We start from the raw sequence: 21,086 nt of genomic DNA on the forward strand, positions 1-21,086 counted from the left end.
ACTGTCTTCCATAGGTTTATTTGCAAAATCTGGTTTTTTCGTTCCCTTCTGGGCATAAGTCCTGTTTCAAGGGTTCTATGGTTACTACAAACGAATGGCTAGACAGAGCAAGGTTGCTAGAGGTTTGTAGTGAACGAATTTTTGTTTGTAGTTACAAAAAAACCTGTCTTCCATAGGTTTATTTGCAAAATCTGGTTTTTTCGTTCCCTTCTGGGCATAAGTCCCGTTTTAAGGCTTCTATGGTTACTACAAACGAAAGGATAGATAGAAGAAGGTTGCTAGAGGTTTGTAGTGAAAGAATTTTTGTTTGTAGTTACAAAAAAACCTGCTTTCCAGAGGTTTATTTGCAAAATCTGGTTTTTTCAATCTTTTTTGTCCACAAGTCCCGTGTTAAGGCTTCTATGGTTACTACAAACGGAAGGATAGACAGAGCAAGGTTACTAGAGGTTTGTAGTGAACGAATTTTTGTTTGTAGTTACAAAAAAACCTGTCTTCCATAGGTTTATTTGCAAAATCTGGTTTTTTCGTTCCCTTCTGGGCATAAGTCCTGTTTCGAGGGTTCTATGGTTACTACAAACGAATGGATAGACAGAGCAAGGTTGCTAGAGGTTTGTAGTGAACGAATTTTTGTTTGTAGTTACAAAAAAACCTGTCTTCCATAGGTTTATTTGCAAAATCTGGTTTTTTCGTTCCCTTCTGGGCATAAGTCCCATTTTAAGGCTTCTATGGTTACTACAAACGAAAGGATAGATAGAGGAAGGTTGCTAGAGGTTTGTAGTGAACGAATTTTTCTTTGTAGTTACAAAAAAACCTGTCTTCCATAGGTTTATTTGCAAAATCTGGTTTTTTCGTTCCCTTCTGGGCATAAGTCCTGTTTCGAGGGTTCTATGGTTACTACAAACGAAAGGATAGACAGAGCAAGGTTACTAGAGGTTTGTAGTGAACGAATTTTTGTTTGTAGTTACAAAAAAACCTGTCTTCCAGCGGTTTGTTTACAAAATCTGGTTTTTTCATTCCCTTCTGGGCAAAAGTCCCGTTTTAAGGCTTCTATGGTTACTACAAACGAATGGATAGACAGAGCAAGGTTGCTAGAGGTTTGTAGTGAACGAATTCTTGTTTGTAGTTACAAATAAACCTGTCTTCCATAGGTTTATTTGCAAAATCTGGTTTTTTCGTTCCCTTCTGGGCATAAGTCCCGTTTTAGGGCTTCCATGGTTACTACAAACGAAAGAATAGATAGAAGAAGGTTGCTAGAGGTATGTAGTGAAAGAATTTTTGTTTGTAGTTACAAAAAAACCTGCTTTCCAGAGGTTTATTTGCAAAATCTGGTTTTTTCAATCTTTTTTGTCCACAAGTCCCGTGTTAAGGCTTCTATGGTTACTACAAACGGAAGGATAGACAGAACAAGGTTACTAGAGGTTTGTAGTGAACTAATTTTTGTTTGTAGTTACAAAAAAACCTGTCTTCCAGAGGTTTGTTTACAAAATCTGGTTTTTTCGTTCCCTTCTGGGCATAAGTCCTGTTTCGAGGGTTCTATCGTTACTACAAACGAATGGATAGACAGAGCAAGGTTGCTAGAGGTTTGTAGTGAACGAATTCTTGTTTGTAGTTACAAATAAACCTGTCTTCCATAGGTTTATTTGCAAAATCTGGTTTTTTCGTTCCCTTCTGGGCATAAGTCCCGTTTTAGGGCTTCTATGGTTACTACAAACGAAAGAATAGATAGAAGAAGGTTGCTAGAGGTTTGTAGTGAAAGAATTTTTGTTTTTAGTTACAAAAAAACCTGCTTTCCAGAGGTTTATTTGCAAAATCTGGTTTTTTCAATCTTTTTTGTCCACAAGTCCCGTGTTAAGGCTTCTATGGTTACTACAAACGGAAGGATAGACAGAGCAAGATTACTAGAGGTTTGTAGTGAACGAATTTTTGTTTGTAGTTACAAAAAAACCTGTCTTCCAGAGGTTTGTTTACAAAATCTGGTTTTTTCGTTCCCTTCTGGGCATAAGTCCTGTTTCGAGGGTTCTATGGTTACTACAAACGAATAGATAGACAGAGCAAGGTTGCTAGAGGTTTGTAGTGAACGAATTTTTGTTTGTAGTTACAAAAAAACCTGTCTTCCATAGGTTTATTTGCAAAATCTGGTTTTTTCGTTCCCTTCTGGGCAAAAGTCCCGTTTTAAGGCTTCTACGGTTACTACAAACGAAAGGATAGATAGAAGAAGGTTGCTAGAGGTTTGTAGTGAAAGAATTTTTGTTTGTAGTTACAAAAAAACCTGCTTTCCAGAGGTATATTTGCAAAATCTGGGTTTTTCAATCTTTTTTGTCCACAAGTCCCGTGTTAAGGCTTCTATGGTTACTACAAACGGAAGGATAAACAGAGCAAGGTTACTAGAGGTTTGTAGTGAAAGAATTTTTGTTTGTAGTTACAAAAAAACCTGCTTTCCAGAGGTTTATTTGCAAAATCTGGTTTTTTCAATCTTTTTTGTCCACAAGTCCCATGTTAAGGCTTCTATGGTTACTACAAACGGAAGGATAAACAGAGCAAGGTTACTAGAGGTTTGTAGTGAACGAATTTTTGTTTGTAGTTACAAAAAAACCTGTCTTCCATAGGTTTATTTGCAAAATCTGGTTTTTTCGTTCCCTTCTGGGCATAAGTCCCGTTTTAGGGCTTCCATGGTTACTACAAACGAAAGAATAGATAGAAGAAGGTTGCTAGAGGTTTGTAGTGAAAGAATTTTTGTTTGTAGTTACAAAAAAACCTGCTTTCCAGAGGTTTATTTGCAAAATCTGGTTTTTTCAATCTTTTTTGTCCACAAGTCCCGTGTTAAGGCTTCTATGGTTACTACAAACGGAAGGATAGACAGAACAAGGTTACTAGAGGTTTGTAGTGAACGAATTTTTGTTTGTAGTTGCAAAAAAAACTGTCTTCCATAGGTTTATTTGCAAAATCTGGTTTTTTCGTTCCCTTCTGGGCATAAGTCCCGTTTTAAGGCTTCTATGGTTACTACAAACGGAAGGATAGACAGAACAAGGTTACTAGAGGTTTGTAGTGAACTAATTTTTGTTTGTAGTTACAAAAAAACCTGTCTTCCAGAGGTTTGTTTACAAAATCTGGTTTTTTCGTTCCCTTCTGGGCATAAGTCCTGTTTCGAGGGTTCTATGGTTACTACAAACGAATGGATAGACAGAGCAAGGTTGCTAGAGGTTTGTAGTGAACGAACTTTTGTTTGTAGTTGCAAAAAAAACTGTCTTCCATAGGTTTATTTGCAAAATCTGGTTTTTTCGTTCCCTTCTGGGCATAAGTCCCGTTTTAAGGCTTCTATGGTTACTACAAACGAAAGGATAGATAGAAGAAGGTTGCTAGAGGTTTGTAGTGAAAGAATTTTTGTTTGTAGTTACAAAAAAACCTGCTTTCCAGAGGTTTATTTGCAAAATCTGGTTTTTTCAATCTTTTTTGTCCACAAGTCCCGTGTTAAGGCTTCTATGGTTACTACAAACGGAAGGATAGACAGAGCAAGGTTACTAGAGGTTTGTAGTGAACGAATTTTTGTTTGTAGTTACAAAAAAACCTATCTTCCAGAGGTTTGTTTACAAAATCTGGTTTTTTCGTTCCCTTCTGGGCATAAGTCCTGTTTCGAGGGTTCCATGGTTACTACAAACGAATGGATTGACAGAGCAAGGTTGCTAGTGGTTTGTAGTGAACGAATTTTTGTTTGTAGTTACAAAAAAACCTGTCTTCCAGAGGTTTGTTTACAAAATCTGGTTTTTTCGTTCCCTTCTGGGCATAAGTCCTGTTTCGAGGGTTCTATGGTTACTACAAACGAATGGATAGACAGAGCAAGGTTGCTAGAGGTTTGTAGTGAACGAACTTTTGTTTGTAGTTGCAAAAAAAACTGTCTTCCATAGGTTTATTTGCAAAATCTGGTTTTTTCGTTCCCTTCTGGGCATAAGTCCTGTTTCAAGGGTTCTATGGTTACTACAAACGAATGGCTAGACAGAGCAAGGTTGCTAGAGGTTTGTAGTGAACGAATTTTTGTTTGTAGTTACAAAAAAACCTGTCTTCCATAGGTTTATTTGCAAAATCTGGTTTTTTCGTTCCCTTCTGGGCATAAGTCCCGTTTTAAGGCTTCTATGGTTACTACAAACGAAAGGATAGATAGAAGAAGGTTGCTAGAGGTTTGTAGTGAAAGAATTTTTGTTTGTAGTTACAAAAAAACCTGCTTTCCAGAGGTTTATTTGCAAAATCTGGTTTTTTCAATCTTTTTTGTCCACAAGTCCCGTGTTAAGGCTTCTATGGTTACTACAAACGGAAGGATAGACAGAGCAAGGTTACTAGAGGTTTGTAGTGAACGAATTTTTGTTTGTAGTTACAAAAAAACCTGTCTTCCATAGGTTTATTTGCAAAATCTGGTTTTTTCGTTCCCTTCTGGGCATAAGTCCTGTTTCGAGGGTTCTATGGTTACTACAAACGAATGGATAGACAGAGCAAGGTTGCTAGAGGTTTGTAGTGAACGAATTTTTGTTTGTAGTTACAAAAAAACCTGTCTTCCATAGGTTTATTTGCAAAATCTGGTTTTTTCGTTCCCTTCTGGGCATAAGTCCCATTTTAAGGCTTCTATGGTTACTACAAACGAAAGGATAGATAGAGGAAGGTTGCTAGAGGTTTGTAGTGAACGAATTTTTCTTTGTAGTTACAAAAAAACCTGTCTTCCATAGGTTTATTTGCAAAATCTGGTTTTTTCGTTCCCTTCTGGGCATAAGTCCTGTTTCGAGGGTTCTATGGTTACTACAAACGAAAGGATAGACAGAGCAAGGTTACTAGAGGTTTGTAGTGAACGAATTTTTGTTTGTAGTTACAAAAAAACCTGTCTTCCAGCGGTTTGTTTACAAAATCTGGTTTTTTCATTCCCTTCTGGGCAAAAGTCCCGTTTTAAGGCTTCTATGGTTACTACAAACGAATGGATAGACAGAGCAAGGTTGCTAGAGGTTTGTAGTGAACGAATTCTTGTTTGTAGTTACAAATAAACCTGTCTTCCATAGGTTTATTTGCAAAATCTGGTTTTTTCGTTCCCTTCTGGGCATAAGTCCTGTTTCGAGGGTTCTATGGTTACTACAAACGAAAGGATAGACAGAGCAAGGTTACTAGAGGTTTGTAGTGAACGAATTTTTGTTTGTAGTTACAAAAAAACCTGTCTTCCAGCGGTTTGTTTACAAAATCTGGTTTTTTCATTCCCTTCTGGGCAAAAGTCCCGTTTTAAGGCTTCTATGGTTACTACAAACGGAAGGATAGACAGAACAAGGTTACTAGAGGTTTGTAGTGAACTAATTTTTGTTTGTAGTTACAAAAAAACCTGTCTTCCAGAGGTTTGTTTACAAAATCTGGTTTTTTCGTTCCCTTCTGGGCATAAGTCCTGTTTCGAGGGTTCTATCGTTACTACAAACGAATGGATAGACAGAGCAAGGTTGCTAGAGGTTTGTAGTGAACGAATTCTTGTTTGTAGTTACAAATAAACCTGTCTTCCATAGGTTTATTTGCAAAATCTGGTTTTTTCGTTCCCTTCTGGGCATAAGTCCCGTTTTAGGGCTTCTATGGTTACTACAAACGAAAGAATAGATAGAAGAAGGTTGCTAGAGGTTTGTAGTGAAAGAATTTTTGTTTTTAGTTACAAAAAAACCTGCTTTCCAGAGGTTTATTTGCAAAATCTGGTTTTTTCAATCTTTTTTGTCCACAAGTCCCGTGTTAAGGCTTCTATGGTTACTACAAACGGAAGGATAGACAGAGCAAGATTACTAGAGGTTTGTAGTGAACGAATTTTTGTTTGTAGTTACAAAAAAACCTGTCTTCCAGAGGTTTGTTTACAAAATCTGGTTTTTTCGTTCCCTTCTGGGCATAAGTCCTGTTTCGAGGGTTCTATGGTTACTACAAACGAATAGATAGACAGAGCAAGGTTGCTAGAGGTTTGTAGTGAACGAATTTTTGTTTGTAGTTACAAAAAAACCTGTCTTCCATAGGTTTATTTGCAAAATCTGGTTTTTTCGTTCCCTTCTGGGCAAAAGTCCCGTTTTAAGGCTTCTACGGTTACTACAAACGAAAGGATAGATAGAAGAAGGTTGCTAGAGGTTTGTAGTGAAAGAATTTTTGTTTGTAGTTACAAAAAAACCTGCTTTCCAGAGGTTTATTTGCAAAATCTGGGTTTTTCAATCTTTTTTGTCCACAAGTCCCGTGTTAAGGCTTCTATGGTTACTACAAACGGAAGGATAAACAGAGCAAGGTTACTAGAGGTTTGTAGTGAAAGAATTTTTGTTTGTAGTTACAAAAAAACCTGCTTTCCAGAGGTTTATTTGCAAAATCTGGTTTTTTCAATCTTTTTTGTCCACAAGTCCCGTGTTAAGGCTTCTATGGTTACTACAAACGGAAGGATAAACAGAGCAAGGTTACTAGAGGTTTGTAGTGAACGAATTTTTGTTTGTAGTTACAAAAAAACCTGTCTTCCATAGGTTTATTTGCAAAATCTGGTTTTTTCGTTCCCTTCTGGGCATAAGTCCCGTTTTAGGGCTTCCATGGTTACTACAAACGAAAGAATAGATAGAAGAAGGTTGCTAGAGGTTTGTAGTGAAAGAATTTTTGTTTGTAGTTACAAAAAAACCTGCTTTCCAGAGGTTTATTTGCAAAATCTGGTTTTTTCAATCTTTTTTGTCCACAAGTCCCGTGTTAAGGCTTCTATGGTTACTACAAACGGAAGGATAGACAGAACAAGGTTACTAGAGGTTTGTAGTGAACGAATTTTTGTTTGTAGTTGCAAAAAAAACTGTCTTCCATAGGTTTATTTGCAAAATCTGGTTTTTTCGTTCCCTTCTGGGCATAAGTCCCGTTTTAAGGCTTCTATGGTTACTACAAACGAAAGGATAGATAGAAGAAGGTTGCTAGAGGTTTGTAGTGAAAGAATTTTTGTTTGTAGTTACAAAAAAACCTGCTTTCCAGAGGTTTATTTGCAAAATCTGGTTTTTTCAATCTTTTTTGTCCACAAGTCCCGTGTTAAGGCTTCTATGGTTACTACAAACGGAAGGATAGACAGAGCAAGGTAACTACTAGAGGTTTGTAGTGAACGAATTTTTGTTTGTAGTTACAAAAAAACCTATCTTCCAGAGGTTTGTTTACAAAATCTGGTTTTTTCGTTCCCTTCTGGGCATAAGTCCTGTTTCGAGGGTTCTATGGTTACTACAAACGAATGGATAGACAGAGCAAGGTTGCTAGTGGTTTGTAGTGAACGAATTTTTGTTTGTAGTTACAAAAAAACCTGTCTTCCAGAGGTTTGTTTACAAAATCTGGTTTTTTCGTTCCCTTCTGGGCATAAGTCCTGTTTCGAGGGTTCTATGGTTACTACAAACGAATGGATAGACAGAGCAAGGTTGCTAGAGGTTTGTAGTGAACGAACTATTGTTTGTAGTTACAAAAAAACCTGTCTTCCAAAGGTTTATTTGCAAAATCTGGTTTTTTCGTTCCCTTCTGGGCATAAGTCTCGTTTTAAGGCTTCTATGGTTACTACAAACGAAAGGATAGATAGAAGAAGGTTGCTAGAGGTTTGTAGTGAAAGAATTTTTGTTTGTAATTACAAAAAAACCTGCTTTCCAGAGGTTTATTTGCAAAATCTGGTTTTTTCAATCTTTTTTGTCCACAAGTCCCGTGTTAAGGTTTCTATGGTTACTACAAACGGAAGGATAGACAGAGCAAGGTTACTAGAGGTTTGTAGTGAACGAATTTTTGTTTGTAGTTACAAAAAAACCTGTCTTCCAGAGGTTTGTTTACACAATCTGGTTTTTTCGTTCCCTTCTGGGCATAAGTTCTGTTTCGAGGGTTCTATGGTTACTACAAACGAATGGATACACTTTGACTACATACCTCTAGCAACCTTGCTCTGTCTATCCATTCGTTTGTTGTAACCAAAGAACCCTCGAAACAGGACTTATGCCCAGAAGGGAACGAAAAAACCAGATTTTGCAAATAAACCTATGGAAGACAGGTTTTTTTGAAACTACAAACAAAAATGCGTTCACTACAAACCTCTAGCAACCTTGCTCTGTCTATCCATTCGTTTGTAGTAACGATAGAACCCTCGAAACAGGACTTATGCCCAGAAGGGAACGAAAAAACCAGATTTTGTAAACAAACCTCTGGAAGACAGGTTTTTTTGTAACTACAAACAAAAATTCGTTCACTACAAACCTCTAGTAACCTTGCTCTGTCTATCCTTCCGTTTGTAGTAACCATAGAAGCCTTAACACGGGACTTGTGGACAAAAAAGTTTAAAAAAACCAGATTTTGCAAATAAACCTCTGGAAAGCAGGTTTTTTTGTAACTACAAACAAAAATTCTTTCACTACAAACCTCTAGCAACCTTCTTCTATCTATCCTTTGGTTTGTAGTAACCATAGAAGCCTTAAAACGGGACTTATGCCCACAAGAGAACGAAAAAACCAGATTTTGCAAATAAACCTTTGGAAGACAGGTTTTTTTGTAACTACAAACAAAAATTCGTTCACTACAAACCTCTAGCAACCTTGCTCTGTCTATCTATTCGTTTGTAGTAACCGTAGAACCCTCGAAACAGGACTTATGCCCAGAAGGGAACGAAAAATCAGATTTTGTAAACAAACCTCTGGAAGACAGGTTTTTTTGTAACTACAAACAAAAATTCATTCACTACAAACCTCTAGTAACCTTGCTCTGTGTATCCTTCCGTTTGTAGTAACCATAGAAGCCTTAACACGGGACTTGTGGACAAAAAAGATTGAAAAAACCAGATTTTGCAAATAAACCTCTGGAAAGCAGGTTTTTTTGTAACTACAAACAAAAATTCTTTCACTACAAACCTCTAGCAACCTTCTTCTATCTATCCTTTCGTTTGTAGTAACCATAGAAGCCTTAAAACGGGACTTATGCCCAGAAGGGAACGAAAAAACCAGATTTTGCAAATAAACCTATGGAAGACAGGTTTTTTTAAAACTACAAACAAAAATTCGTTCACTACAAACCTCTAGCAACCTTGCTCTGTCTATCCATTCGTTTGTAGTAACCGTAGAACCCTTGAAACAGGACTTATGCCCAGAAGGGAACGAAAAAACCAGATTTTGTAAACAAACCTCTGGAAGACAGGTTTTTTTGTAACTACAAACAAAAATTCGTTCACTACAAACCTCTAGTAACCTTGCTCTGTCTATCCTTCCGTTTGTAGTAACCATAGAAGCCTTAACACGGGACTTGTGGACAAAAAAGATTGAAAAAACCAGATTTTGCAAATAAACCTCTGAAAAGCAGGTTTTTTTGTAACTACAAACAAAAATTATTTCACTACAAACCTCTAGCAATCTTCTTCTATCTATTCTTGCGTTTGTAGTAACCATAGAAGCCTTAAAACGGGACTTATGCCCAGAAGGGAATGAAAAAACCAGATTTTGCAAATAAACCTCTGGAAGACAGGTTTTTTTGTAACTACAAACAAAAATTCGTTCACTACAAACCTCTAGTAACCTTGCTCTGTCTATCCTTCCGTTTGTAGTAACCATAGAAGCCTTAACACGGGACTTGTGGACAAAAAAGATTGAAAAAACCAGATTTTGCAAATAAACCTCTGGAAAGCAGGTTTTTTTGTAACTACAAACAAAAATTCTTTCACTACAAACTTCTAGCAACCTTCTTCTATCTATCCTTTGGTTTGTAGTAACCATAGAAGCCTTAAAACGGGACTTATGCCCAGAAGAGAACGAAAAAACCAGATTTTGCAAATAAACCTTTGGAAGACAGGTTTTTTTGTAACTACAAACAAAAATTCGTTCACTACAAACCTCTAGCAACCTTGCTCTGTCTATCTATTCGTTTGTAGTAACCATAGAACCCTCGAAACAGGACTTATGCCCAGAAGGGAACGAAAAATCAGATTTTGTAAACAAACCTCTGGAAGACAGGTTTTTTTGTAACTACAAACAAAAATTCGTTCACTACAAACCTCTAGTAACCTTGCTCTGTGTATCCTTCCGTTTGTAGTAACCATAGAAGCCTTAACACGGGACTTGTGGACAAAATGATTGAAAAAACCAGATTTTGCAAATAAACCTCTGGAAAGCAGGTTTTTTTGTAACTACAAACAAAAATTCTTTCACTACAAACCTCTAGCAACCTTCTTCTATCTATCCTTTCGTTTGTAGTAACCATAGAAGCCTTAAAACGGGACTTATGCCCAGAAGGGAACGAAAAAACCAGATTTTGCAAATAAACCTATGGAAGACAGGTTTTTTTAAAACTACAAACAAAAATTCGTTCACTACAAACCTCTAGCAACCTTGCTCTGTCTATCCATTCGTTTGTAGTAACCGTAGAACCCTTGAAACAGGACTTATGCCCAGAAGGGAACGAAAAAACCAGATTTTGTAAACAAACCTCTGGAAGACAGGTTTTTTTGTAACTACAAACAAAAATTTGTTCACTACAAACCTCTAGTAACCTTGCTCTGTCTATTCTTCCGTTTGTGTAGTAACCATAGAAGCCTTAACACGGGACTTGTGGACAAAAAAGATTGAAAAAACCAGATTTTGCAAATAAACCTCTGGAAAGCAGGTTTTTTTGTAACTACAAACAAAAATTATTTCACTACAAACCTCTAGCAACCTTCTTCTATCTATTCTTTCGTTTGTAGTAACCATAGAAGCCTTAAAACGGGACTTATGCCCAGAAGGGAATGAAAAAACCAGATTTTGCAAATAAACCTCTGGAAGACAGGTTTTTTTGTAACTACAAACAAAAATTCGTTCACTACAAACCTCTAGTAACCTTGCTCTGTCTATCCTTCCGTTTGTAGTAACCATAGAAGCCTTAACACGGGACTTGTGGACAAAAAAGATTGAAAAAACCAGATTTTGCAAATAAACCTCTGGAAAGCAGGTTTTTTTGTAACTACAAACAAAAATTCTTTCACTACAAACCTCTAGCAACCTTCTTCTATCTATCCTTTGGTTTGTAGTAACCATAGAAGCCTTAAAACGGGACTTATGCCCAGAAGAGAACGAAAAAACCAGATTTTGCAAATAAACCTTTATAAGACAGGTTTTTTTGTAACTACAAACAAAAATTCGTTCACTACAAACCTCTAGCAACCTTGCTCTGTCTATCTATTCGTTTGTAGTAACCATAGAACCCTCGAAACAGGACTTATGCCCAGAAGGGAACGAAAAAACCAGATTTTGTAAACAAACCTCTGGAGGACAGGTTTTTTTGTAACTACAAACAAAAATTCGTTCACTACAAACCTCTAGTAACCTTGCTCTGTCTATCCTTCCGTTTATAGTAACCATAGAAGCCTTAACACGGGACTTGTGGACAAAAAAGATTGAAAAAACCAGATTTTGCAAATAAACCTCTGGAAAGCAGGTTTTTTTGTAACTACAAACAAAAATTCTTTCACTACAAACCTCTAGCAACCTTCTTCTATCTATCCTTTCGTTTGTAGTAACCATAGAAGCCTTAAAACGGGACTTATGCCCAGAAGGGAACGAAAAAACCAGATTTTGCAAATAAACCTATGGAAGACAGGTTTTTTTGTAACTACAAACAAAAATTCGTTCACTACAAACCTCTAGCAACCTTGCTCTGTCTATCCATTCGTTTGTAGTAACCATAGAAGCCTTAAAACGGGACTTATGCCCAGAAGGGAACGAAAAAACCAGATTTTGCAAATAAACCTATGGAAGACAGGTTTTTTTGTAACTACAAACAAAAATTCGTTCACTACAAACCTCTAGCAACCTTCCTCTATCTATCCTTTCGTTTGTAGTAACCGTAGAACCCTTAAAACGGGACTTATTGCCCAGAAGAAAACAAAAAAATGTTTTTTATTTTTTTTCTATTTAACTTTTTGAGAAAAGAATTCCACTACAATCCACTACTAACGTTTATCTATGAGAATCAATTGGAAAAATCTTGAATTTCAAATTTCGGGGGATGACCATTTTTTTTTTCATTATAATTTTTTTTTGAAATTACTACAAACGAAAAACGTTTCACTACAATCAACTACATACGAAAGGCTATCGATACGCAAAAAAAAATTTTACAATTTTTGAAGTCGGGTGCCAAGTTCACGGAGCCTCTTTTCTTACCAGGTTGTGCCATAATACCCAAAGCGACGAAATAGAAATGCGAAACAAAATGAATCACAATTGCTGACACAAAATATGCAGTGACGCGATAAAATGTATACGATACGTATTTGTAAAAAGTATTCAGTTTTAGCAATTCAGCATTCAAGTGAGCATTTTCAATGCTTGTTGTGTCGCCAAAGTTTATTGACCGTGCTTACAAATCGCAAATCAAGACAATAAAATCTTTGCTGCTGTAGACAGTATTTTTGTTTGAATTTAAGTAAATAAAATCCATACTAAAAGGATCATCAGATGGTGAGATACACATTCACCACCAGAGGATCATTTTTGCACATGGTTGTTAATACAGTGTGTATCAAAAATGATACACATTGGCCACATTGCCCATTGAGTTCAAGGTGTTGTGTTCAGTGTATTCACTGTTCTTTCTTTTTATGTGGTCAATTTTTTTTAAATGTATTTGCTTGAAGTAAGTATTAGGAGTACTCATTCCAATTTTATCTATACATTCATGGTTCTCGGTTATTCCTTAATAAATAACAACAATAGAACAGTAAGATCCTCAATAAAGAAATAAAGAACAGTTCACAATCTTGTAACTTGATGTATTTTTTCCAGATGTACATTTAACACAGGCGAGCAATGCATAGAATGGTGGAGAAGACTGAACATGGCCTTAGTACCTATCAGCTCCCTGCAAGAGACCTTCGCCGCGGCGTACGCAGCCTGGGCCAAGGAGCAGCCCCCGACGTCCGTCCACAGAGCACTCATGCGGGCATCGCACGCGCCGCAACGAAGTTGGTTCGGACCTGAGGTGATTTTTAAAAAAATATATTCCTCTTTTCCTTCCAATCAAGCTTGTGCTAGGAGTAGTCCGATTTTGAACCGTTTGACGCTTAAGACTCAAAAGAAAGATAAAAAACCGAGCTTTTAAACTTATTAGCCAGAAATGAAATCAATTTAAGTTTTTGAAGAGTTCCTTATGACCTCCATACGGCTCCATAATGAGACACTTCCATCTAATTATAATATTGCATTGCCGTTGAAGTTAAATAATGTTCCCGATTTCAGCTTCATCTTCATAATACTTTTATGTAATAACTCGCGATACTTGTTTAAAAATAATACCAATGTATCACAAACTTACTCACACTTATCACCAAAGTAATGACATTATCATTAGGTCAAAGGTGCATCGCAACAAAGCACTGCCCGCTATGAATATATTTTATTTTTTATACTTAAGAATTATGTATTTATCTTAGTTTACTACACTTACATATTACAGATAAAATAATAGAATTTCACTTAATATTATAAATGTGAAAATGTGGCTGTTTGAAAGAATTTTTGTTACTTCTTTATGCCACAATCAGCGAACCGATTTGGCTGAAAGGAATGGAGATAGTAGCATATCTTATACCCTGAATTAACACATAGGCTTCAGTTTCCATCCATCCATCCATCCATCAGCCTGTATGCGTCCACTGCTGGACATAGGCCTTTCCAAGATCGCGCCACCAAACACGGTCCTCCGCCTTCCTCATCCACCCGCTCCCCGCCACCTTCTTCAGGTCATCGGTCCAGCGGGCAGGAGGTCGTCCCACACTGCGCTTACCGGTACGCGGTCTCCACTCCAGAACACGTCTGCCCCATCGGCCGTCGGTTCTGCGACAGACATGACCTGCCCATTGCCACTTCAGCTTGCTAATCCTTTGAGCTATGTCGGTCGCTTTTGTTCTTCTGCGAATTTCCTCGTTCCGGATTTTATCCCTGAGAGTAATACCCAACATAGCTCGCTCCATAGCGCGCTGAGCGACCTTTAGTTTGTGGACGAGGCCAACTGTCAGTGTCCACGTTTCTGCTCCATACGTCATCACAGGCTTCAGTTTATCCCAGAAAAATCAAATGAAAAACTAAATAAAACTTCTTTTCTTCCAGTTGGAGAGGCTCGGTTTCACCACTAAAGGCGCGTGGCGTGTGACGGCCGTAAATTCGGAGTACAAGTTATGTCCCTCCTACCCACCGCTGCTTATCGTGCCTGCTTCCATCTGCGACGAGGATCTAGACTCCGTCGCGAGGTAAGATATTTATATACTCCCCTAAGTACCACACTCGTGCCGATAGTGAAACTAATCGAAAAAGGTTATGTTAATCATTCATTCCCTCTCACTTATACATTATATGTATCTGAGTGAGATGGAATGATTAGCGTCGTAGGTTGCTTAATTTCGATTGGTTTTTTTTTGCTGGCACGAGTAATAACCTCACAGCAAGAGCTGGGTAATCTTATAGCCTGTCTCTGTGTATTGCTAATTGCTGAGAATAATCAGATTTTTAGTAAAATAAAGGTTATGTTGTGATAGTAATGCCATGGACTCCCAGATCCTCCCTGGCGCAGTGGTACGCGCTGTGGTCTTATTAGTGGGAGGTCCCGGGTTTGATTCCTGGCAGGGGTTCGGAATTTTATAATTTCTACTGGTCTATTCTGGTGGGAGGCTTCGGCCGTGGATAGTTACCACCCTACCGGTAAAGCCGTGCCGCCAAAAGATTTAGCGTTCCAACACAATGCCGTGCAGAACCAAAGGAGTATGGGTTTAATAAAAAACTGCCTAAAAAACTGATTGGGTTCAGGGGGCTAATTTGTATCAGATACAAATTATCTGAATAAAAGAATTTTAAAAAATCCTTCTGCATACAATTAATGCTTTAGATTAATAATATAATTAATCAATCTATATGGTGATCTGTCGCAAAGTTATTTAGCTATATTGTTATTTATCTATATTGTTATTTATCTATATTGTTATTTATCAAAAAATATATTATTCTCGGAGACGGACATAGTCTGTTATTTCTGCCGATGAAAAAAGAGAGAATCAAAGAGTTCCCACAGGATTTAAGAAAACCTATAACTACGCAAAAAATCATCTAGTAGTAAAGTAAAGGCTAGTTAATGTGAATAATTTGGTATGTGGCAGGTTCCGCGCAATGCGTCGCATCCCCGCCGTTGTGTGGCGGCACCGCGGCTCGGGCGCGGTGATCGCGCGCTCGTCGCAGCCCGAGGTGGGCTGGTTCGGCTGGCGCTCCGGCGAGGACGAGCGCCTGCTGGCCGCCTTCGTCTCCGCCTGCAACCAGGACCGACCCACTCCTAACAAAGTGAGATACACATTTACAGTCCCCGTAAAATCTTCTTGGCGGTTACGTGAAGTTCACTTTGTGGCTGAAGTCAAAAGAGAGCTATGCGCGAAATGTGGTGAGGTTTCATTATTTGCAAATGATATGTACCCATGTTCACTTAACCGCGAAAAAGATCGCGAATTCTATCACATCCCGCTATAGAGCGTTTTATAGGCATCAGCACAGCGATAGTGACTCCTTTTTTAACTCTCTTAATAAATATAGGCTTCAATTTAAAATCCAGTTTTTTTCACTTCAAAATTGTAAATATTCATATCATTGCATATGTCTGGCTACTTGAAGTGATCAAAAATCGAATTTTCTCAAAAGTATGTTTTATTTTCTTAAAATATGTTTTAGTCACTTTCATCATTTTTTGCCTGTAATATTCATATGATATAATTATTCTGTTTGATTGCAGCAACTCAAGCTGCTGATAGTAGACGCGCGCTCGTACGCATCGGCGGTGACGAACCGCGCGCGCGGCGGCGGCTGTGAGTGCGCGCAGTACTACCCGGCCGCGGACATCCAGTTCATGAGCCTGCCCAACATCCACCACGTGCGCAAGAGCTTCCAGCAGATGCGGGACCTCGCCGCCGAGCCGCCGGAGCAGCCCAAGTCAGTCCTGTGTTACTCTTTCCGGTCGCATTCAAGTTAGCCCTTGATTGCGATCTCACCTGGTGTTAACTGGTTAGTGATGATGCAATCTAAGATGCAAGCGAGCTAACTTAGAAGGTGTATGGTAGGTTCATTAAACTCATACCCCTGATCGGTTTGTACGCGGCATCGTACCGGAACGCTAAATCGCTTGGCGGCACGGCTTGTCGGTAGGATGGTAACTAGCCATGGCCGGAGCCTCCCACCAGACCAGACCAGATACCATCAGCTTTTATACAATTGTGTAAGAGAGCGCACTACGTTCGCTCGACTCCCTGAACAAAGTAGTGTTTATCACGGCTTTTATACAAATTAGTCCGTTCATTGAAGATTTTTGTCCAGCTGGCACAGCAACCTGGAGCGCACGTTGTGGCCGCAGTACGTGTGCGGCGTTTTACGCGCGGCGGTGGCGGTGGCGCGCGCGGCGCACGCGGGCCGGCCCGTGCTCGTGCACTGCTCGGACGGCTGGGACCGCACGCCGCAGCTCGTGGCCGCCGCGCAGCTCATCCTCGACCCCTACTACCGCACGCTGCAGGTAACCCTCAAACGTTTCTGATATGAACCGCTAAGGTGTGGAATGCCCTTCCCGCGTCCGTATTTCCTGCTACGTATGGCTTCAAGGCAAGTGTGAATAGGCATCTTCTAGGCAAGCGCGCTCCAACCTAGACCTCATCATTGCTCTTTATGAAGCATGATTGTTGCCAAGCGCAAGCCATCTCGCAATTTAAAAAAAGGCTGACATCTACTAGGTTCGCCGAGACGAGTCCAATCGAAACACAACAATTCATCACTTTATATATTATTTATTCAGTTGGCGGTCCAAACCTACCAACGTACTCCTAGCACAAGCTCTACACTTAGTCGTGGGAATATTAGTCTTGGTAAACATTCTTCAAAAATTTAAGTCTTGATTTCATGTACTTAGATTATAATGGGACATGTATTTAGATATAAAAATCCCTAAATAGATAAAGAAAAAAGTCTATGCGGATGAAGTCACAAGCAATCGTCTATCTATGAGTTTATAATATTTTATTTGTTCCAGGGTTTCCGCATACTCGTCGAAAGGGAGTGGCTCGACTTTGGGCACAAGTTTGCAGACCGGTGTGGCCACCAGTTCGGCGCGGAGGACCCCAACGAGCGCTCGCCCATCTTCCTGCAGTGGCTGCACGTCGTATACCAGATGATGGTGCAGTACCCGTGGAGCTTCGAGTTCAACGAGGCCTATCTGGTGAGGCTATTCACTATTTACTACAACCTAGGTATGAATATTGTAACTGAAGTTAAGTGAAATAATAATATAACCAAAAAAAAATGCTTAAAACACAATCATACCGGGCTTCAGCTAAACCCCTAAGTTATCCAGAACCTAAAAATTTAACGATAACTATTCGAAACTGAATATGGGCGAACCCATCCTGAACTCTAACGAGGCATACTTTATCAGGCTATTCACTACTAGTAATAAAAGTGTGAAGTGAAATTCAGATTTTTTGCTTAGCAACACCACATATTATAAGGGGACAGCGTGACATATCACAAGATGGCGGCGTTAGTTCCGATTTTTGCCACGCGCCAAAAGATCCATATCGCACTGTATTATCCTTTATAACTCACGTTGCGTAAATTTGTTGTTTTAGATAAAGCTGGCTACACACGTACACTCGTGCATGTTCGGCACGTTCCTGTGCAACACGAGCCGCGAGCGCGCCGAGTGCCGCGCGGCCGACACCACGGCGCAGGTGTGGCATCTGCTGCAGGCGCCCGCCTACCGGAACCACCTCTACTCGCCGCACTTGCAGCATGACCAGGTACAGTCAAAGGCTATAAGTCGTGTAGCACCTTAATGATCATATTCGCGTGGCACGGTTACGCACATGCGTTAGGTATGTGTGGCGTGCTTATAGAAAAAGGTCATAATCATAAGTGCGATAGGTTTTTGATGCAATAGTTACGCGGAATCGCTACTCGAATCCTGAGGCCGACCGTACACGCAACAATTTTTGTTTGCCGCAGGTGATATGGCCGGAGTGCAGCGTGCGCACGATGCAGGTGTGGTGGGGGCTGACGCGCGGCGAGCGCGAGCCCGCCGCGCGCGAACCGGCCGCCGCGCCGCCCGCGCCTGCGCCTTCGCCTCACCACAATGGTAAGTTAACTTGCTGTAACGTGTGTATTTCTATTAATTAGAGAGATACGCTTCATCTTTGTCCATTTCTAGCTTCCTTTCATGTTCGTGTTGCGCGGCTTTTTGGAAGTCAGTTAAAATATAACATTTATGAATTTATTTTTGTATTTATTTATTTTATGATTTATTACTTATCTACTGTTCAAATCTTTAAGTCAACAACAAAAAACGCACCAAATTAAGAACCTCCCCGTTTTGTAAGTCGATTAAAATATATATTTTTTTTAGGTTTAATGACGAAAACTAGATCCTGTGATAATCTGTTAGCTGAGGGAGAGAAACGCACAGCACAAAGACGATGTAGCGATCCCAGCCTGGCGCCTGATGTCATGTAAGTTTTATTCCTATAATAGTGATTCTCAATTTGTATCTTATAAATGGCAAATGATGATAGTATTAGATAGACAACTGTCCGCATAGATTTAGGTTTTAAAAATCTCGTGGGAACTATTTAATTTTCCGGGATAAACAGCAGCCTATGTCCGTCCCTGGAATGCAAGCAATTTCATCGAAATCGGTTAAGTGTATGGGCCATAAAACGATGATAGACAAACAGTCAGACATGCTAAAGAATTTCATGATATGTATGGATTACACAGGAAGCTGTCGCTGGCAGTGAATGGCACAAGCGCCGTGGACAGCGAGCGCGAGAGCGAGGCGAGCGTGCGCACAGAACCGCTGCGCTCCGCACTCACAGACAGCGGCGTGGACCAGCTACGTGCTGATACCGACACTGACACGGACCAGGTGTGTGTTGTGTGTGTGTGTGGGGCTACGTGTGTGTTGTGTGTGTATAGAATAGGAGGTTGGGCTCATTTGATCATGTGACTGGGAAAAATATACCTCCGACGGCACTCGCGTAATTCTTATCTTTTATCAGAGAGATAAAGAGATAAGAGTTAACACAAAGAAATAAGGGGTTTATTAAATTTTAGGTGCGTGTGTTTGCGTACGTGCGTGTATGTACGTGTGTGAGAAAACTCGATGACTTAAAGGAAGGATCTTTTCAAGGAAGTCCCACTCAATGATATTTTATACATATTCAGGAGATTTTTTTTTTTTCAAAATTTGAAGATACAATATAATTATGTAGTAGCGGTTACATGTTTCTTAATCTGTACCAAATCAATACATAGATTGACTGCACGGAACTAAAAAGGGTTTCTGGTTGTAGTATGGTACCCTACAAATAGAGGGTATATTTGAATACTACCTATCAATGCTAAGCTCAAAAACTAAACAACATTGCGCGACGGGGCTGCAATTGCTTGTATAGTATGGCATATTATTATAAATTTAACACTTGAAAAGAGCAACCGCCGAGTTTATCATTGGTTCACCGAACGGCATTCCGAACCAGTGGTAAATTATTTTGACGATTCAAAAGCACATGTAAAAGTTTACTTGAATTAAAATATATTCTATTAACACTATACACCGTTTTAAGGTCGACGGCCTACATCCTGACCACTTCGAGAACAATCGATTGCGGGACATCACCAGCAACTCGTCATCACTAGAACGCGAAATAGTGGCCGAGCCCACGGCCACGCTGGAAGAGGATAAGCCTGAAATTACTCCCATCGCTATGGGATCGAACCACGTGATAGTGAATGGGGAAGCCGATATCGCGGACAGTGTTCGAGTGGCGGACGTGGATACGCCTGAGGAACCGCCGGTTTTCGTATGCGACACTTACACTGATGTTATAGGCATGGCCGAGGTAAGTGTATGAAATTTTTGAGAAATTCAGCACAGATTTTCTTTTTTTATTTGTTCATGTTTACGTTTCCCATGTATCTAGTATCTACACAAATAACATTAGGTACAGATTGAGACCCTGTCCTCTAAAGCGACCTTAGGTCGATTCACTGAAATGCTAATGATAATACATAGTATATGTGTTGCAATAAGTATGATATGCATGTTCGAAAAATACCTCTATAATTTTTTATCAAAAAATTATATACAATAGTTTTGAAAATATAAAAAAAAAAACCACTGATACTTCATAGTTTTAGATATTCTCTTCTCTTGGCCATCCCTAGTGACTGCCAATTTTTATAATTGATAAACATTATAAATGTAAGCTAATCCCACAGGCAGCAAGAGAATCCGCAAGGACGCGAAACATAAGCATAACGTGGCGATCCATATCGGAGTCCAGTAACCAATCGTCCACGGGCTTCGACATCCCGGAGAACTCTCCCCAGAACCGCCTCGAACCTGCGACCCTTCGGCTGCAGGAGATCCCCGTAGACAACCACAACTCCACGGAGGGTGATGTGGTCAACCACAACGTTGTGAACGAACTGACGAACCACAACAGGGAAGTGAACCAAGTGAGCAATGGTGCTGTCAACGGCTTGGAAGATGTTGCTACCAAGTTCTTGGCAGTTGATTTGAATGGTGAGTTAGCCTTTATTTAACCTTGTAAAATATTCATCTAATATTGTCATGCAATTTATTATTATCATAAGTTCTATACACACGCTTGGTGTAGCAGATCTAAATATCTCGGAAGTATCTCGGGATATTACAAAAGTTTCAGTATGGTCAAGGTGCACCTGCATATGACAAATAATAATATACCCCAATCGCGGGTTGCAATGGTATTTAGCAGAGGGTAAAACTGTTCTGTTTTTATAATTTCTAAATATTACGGCATGTTTCGTAGTTTATAAACGTAAATGCCAAATAAGAATTTAGACACGAAACTGAACTGCCACTTCAACTGGCTAATTCGCTGAGCTATGTCGGTCACTCTGGTTCGTCTACGGAATTCCTTGTTACGAATTTTGTCCCTTGGAGAGATCCCCAACATAGCCCACTCCATAGCACGCTGAGAGACTGAACTTGTGGATAAGGCTCTGTTCTTACTTGATAATGTTACATTATAAATATTATTAACATAG

General features: G+C 39.4%; 1 protein-coding gene across 6 annotated transcripts in view; it reads left to right on the forward strand.

Annotated features, from left to right (window-relative positions):
* LOC123870800 (myotubularin-related protein 3) overlaps window positions 1-21,086 on the forward strand; it is a 66,760-nt gene that overhangs the window by 39,873 nt on the left and 5,801 nt on the right. For all 6 annotated transcript variants that reach the window (XM_045914248.1, XM_045914246.1, XM_045914245.1 and 3 more), the window contains 12 exons: window positions 12,768-12,963; window positions 14,091-14,230; window positions 15,131-15,308; window positions 15,751-15,947; window positions 16,329-16,521; window positions 17,032-17,217; window positions 17,627-17,797; window positions 18,003-18,132; window positions 18,400-18,502; window positions 18,771-18,918; window positions 19,619-19,894; window positions 20,274-20,580. In XM_045914248.1, coding sequence (XP_045770204.1) covers window positions 12,768-12,963; window positions 14,091-14,230; window positions 15,131-15,308; window positions 15,751-15,947; window positions 16,329-16,521; window positions 17,032-17,217; window positions 17,627-17,797; window positions 18,003-18,132; window positions 18,400-18,502; window positions 18,771-18,918; window positions 19,619-19,894; window positions 20,274-20,580 — 2,225 coding nt within the window. The remainder of the gene's footprint in view (window positions 1-12,767; window positions 12,964-14,090; window positions 14,231-15,130; window positions 15,309-15,750; window positions 15,948-16,328; window positions 16,522-17,031; window positions 17,218-17,626; window positions 17,798-18,002; window positions 18,133-18,399; window positions 18,503-18,770; window positions 18,919-19,618; window positions 19,895-20,273; window positions 20,581-21,086) is intronic.

This window comes from Maniola jurtina, chromosome 13 (genome assembly GCF_905333055.1).
Source record: "Maniola jurtina chromosome 13, ilManJurt1.1, whole genome shotgun sequence".
Lineage (NCBI taxonomy): Eukaryota > Metazoa > Arthropoda > Insecta > Lepidoptera > Nymphalidae > Maniola > Maniola jurtina.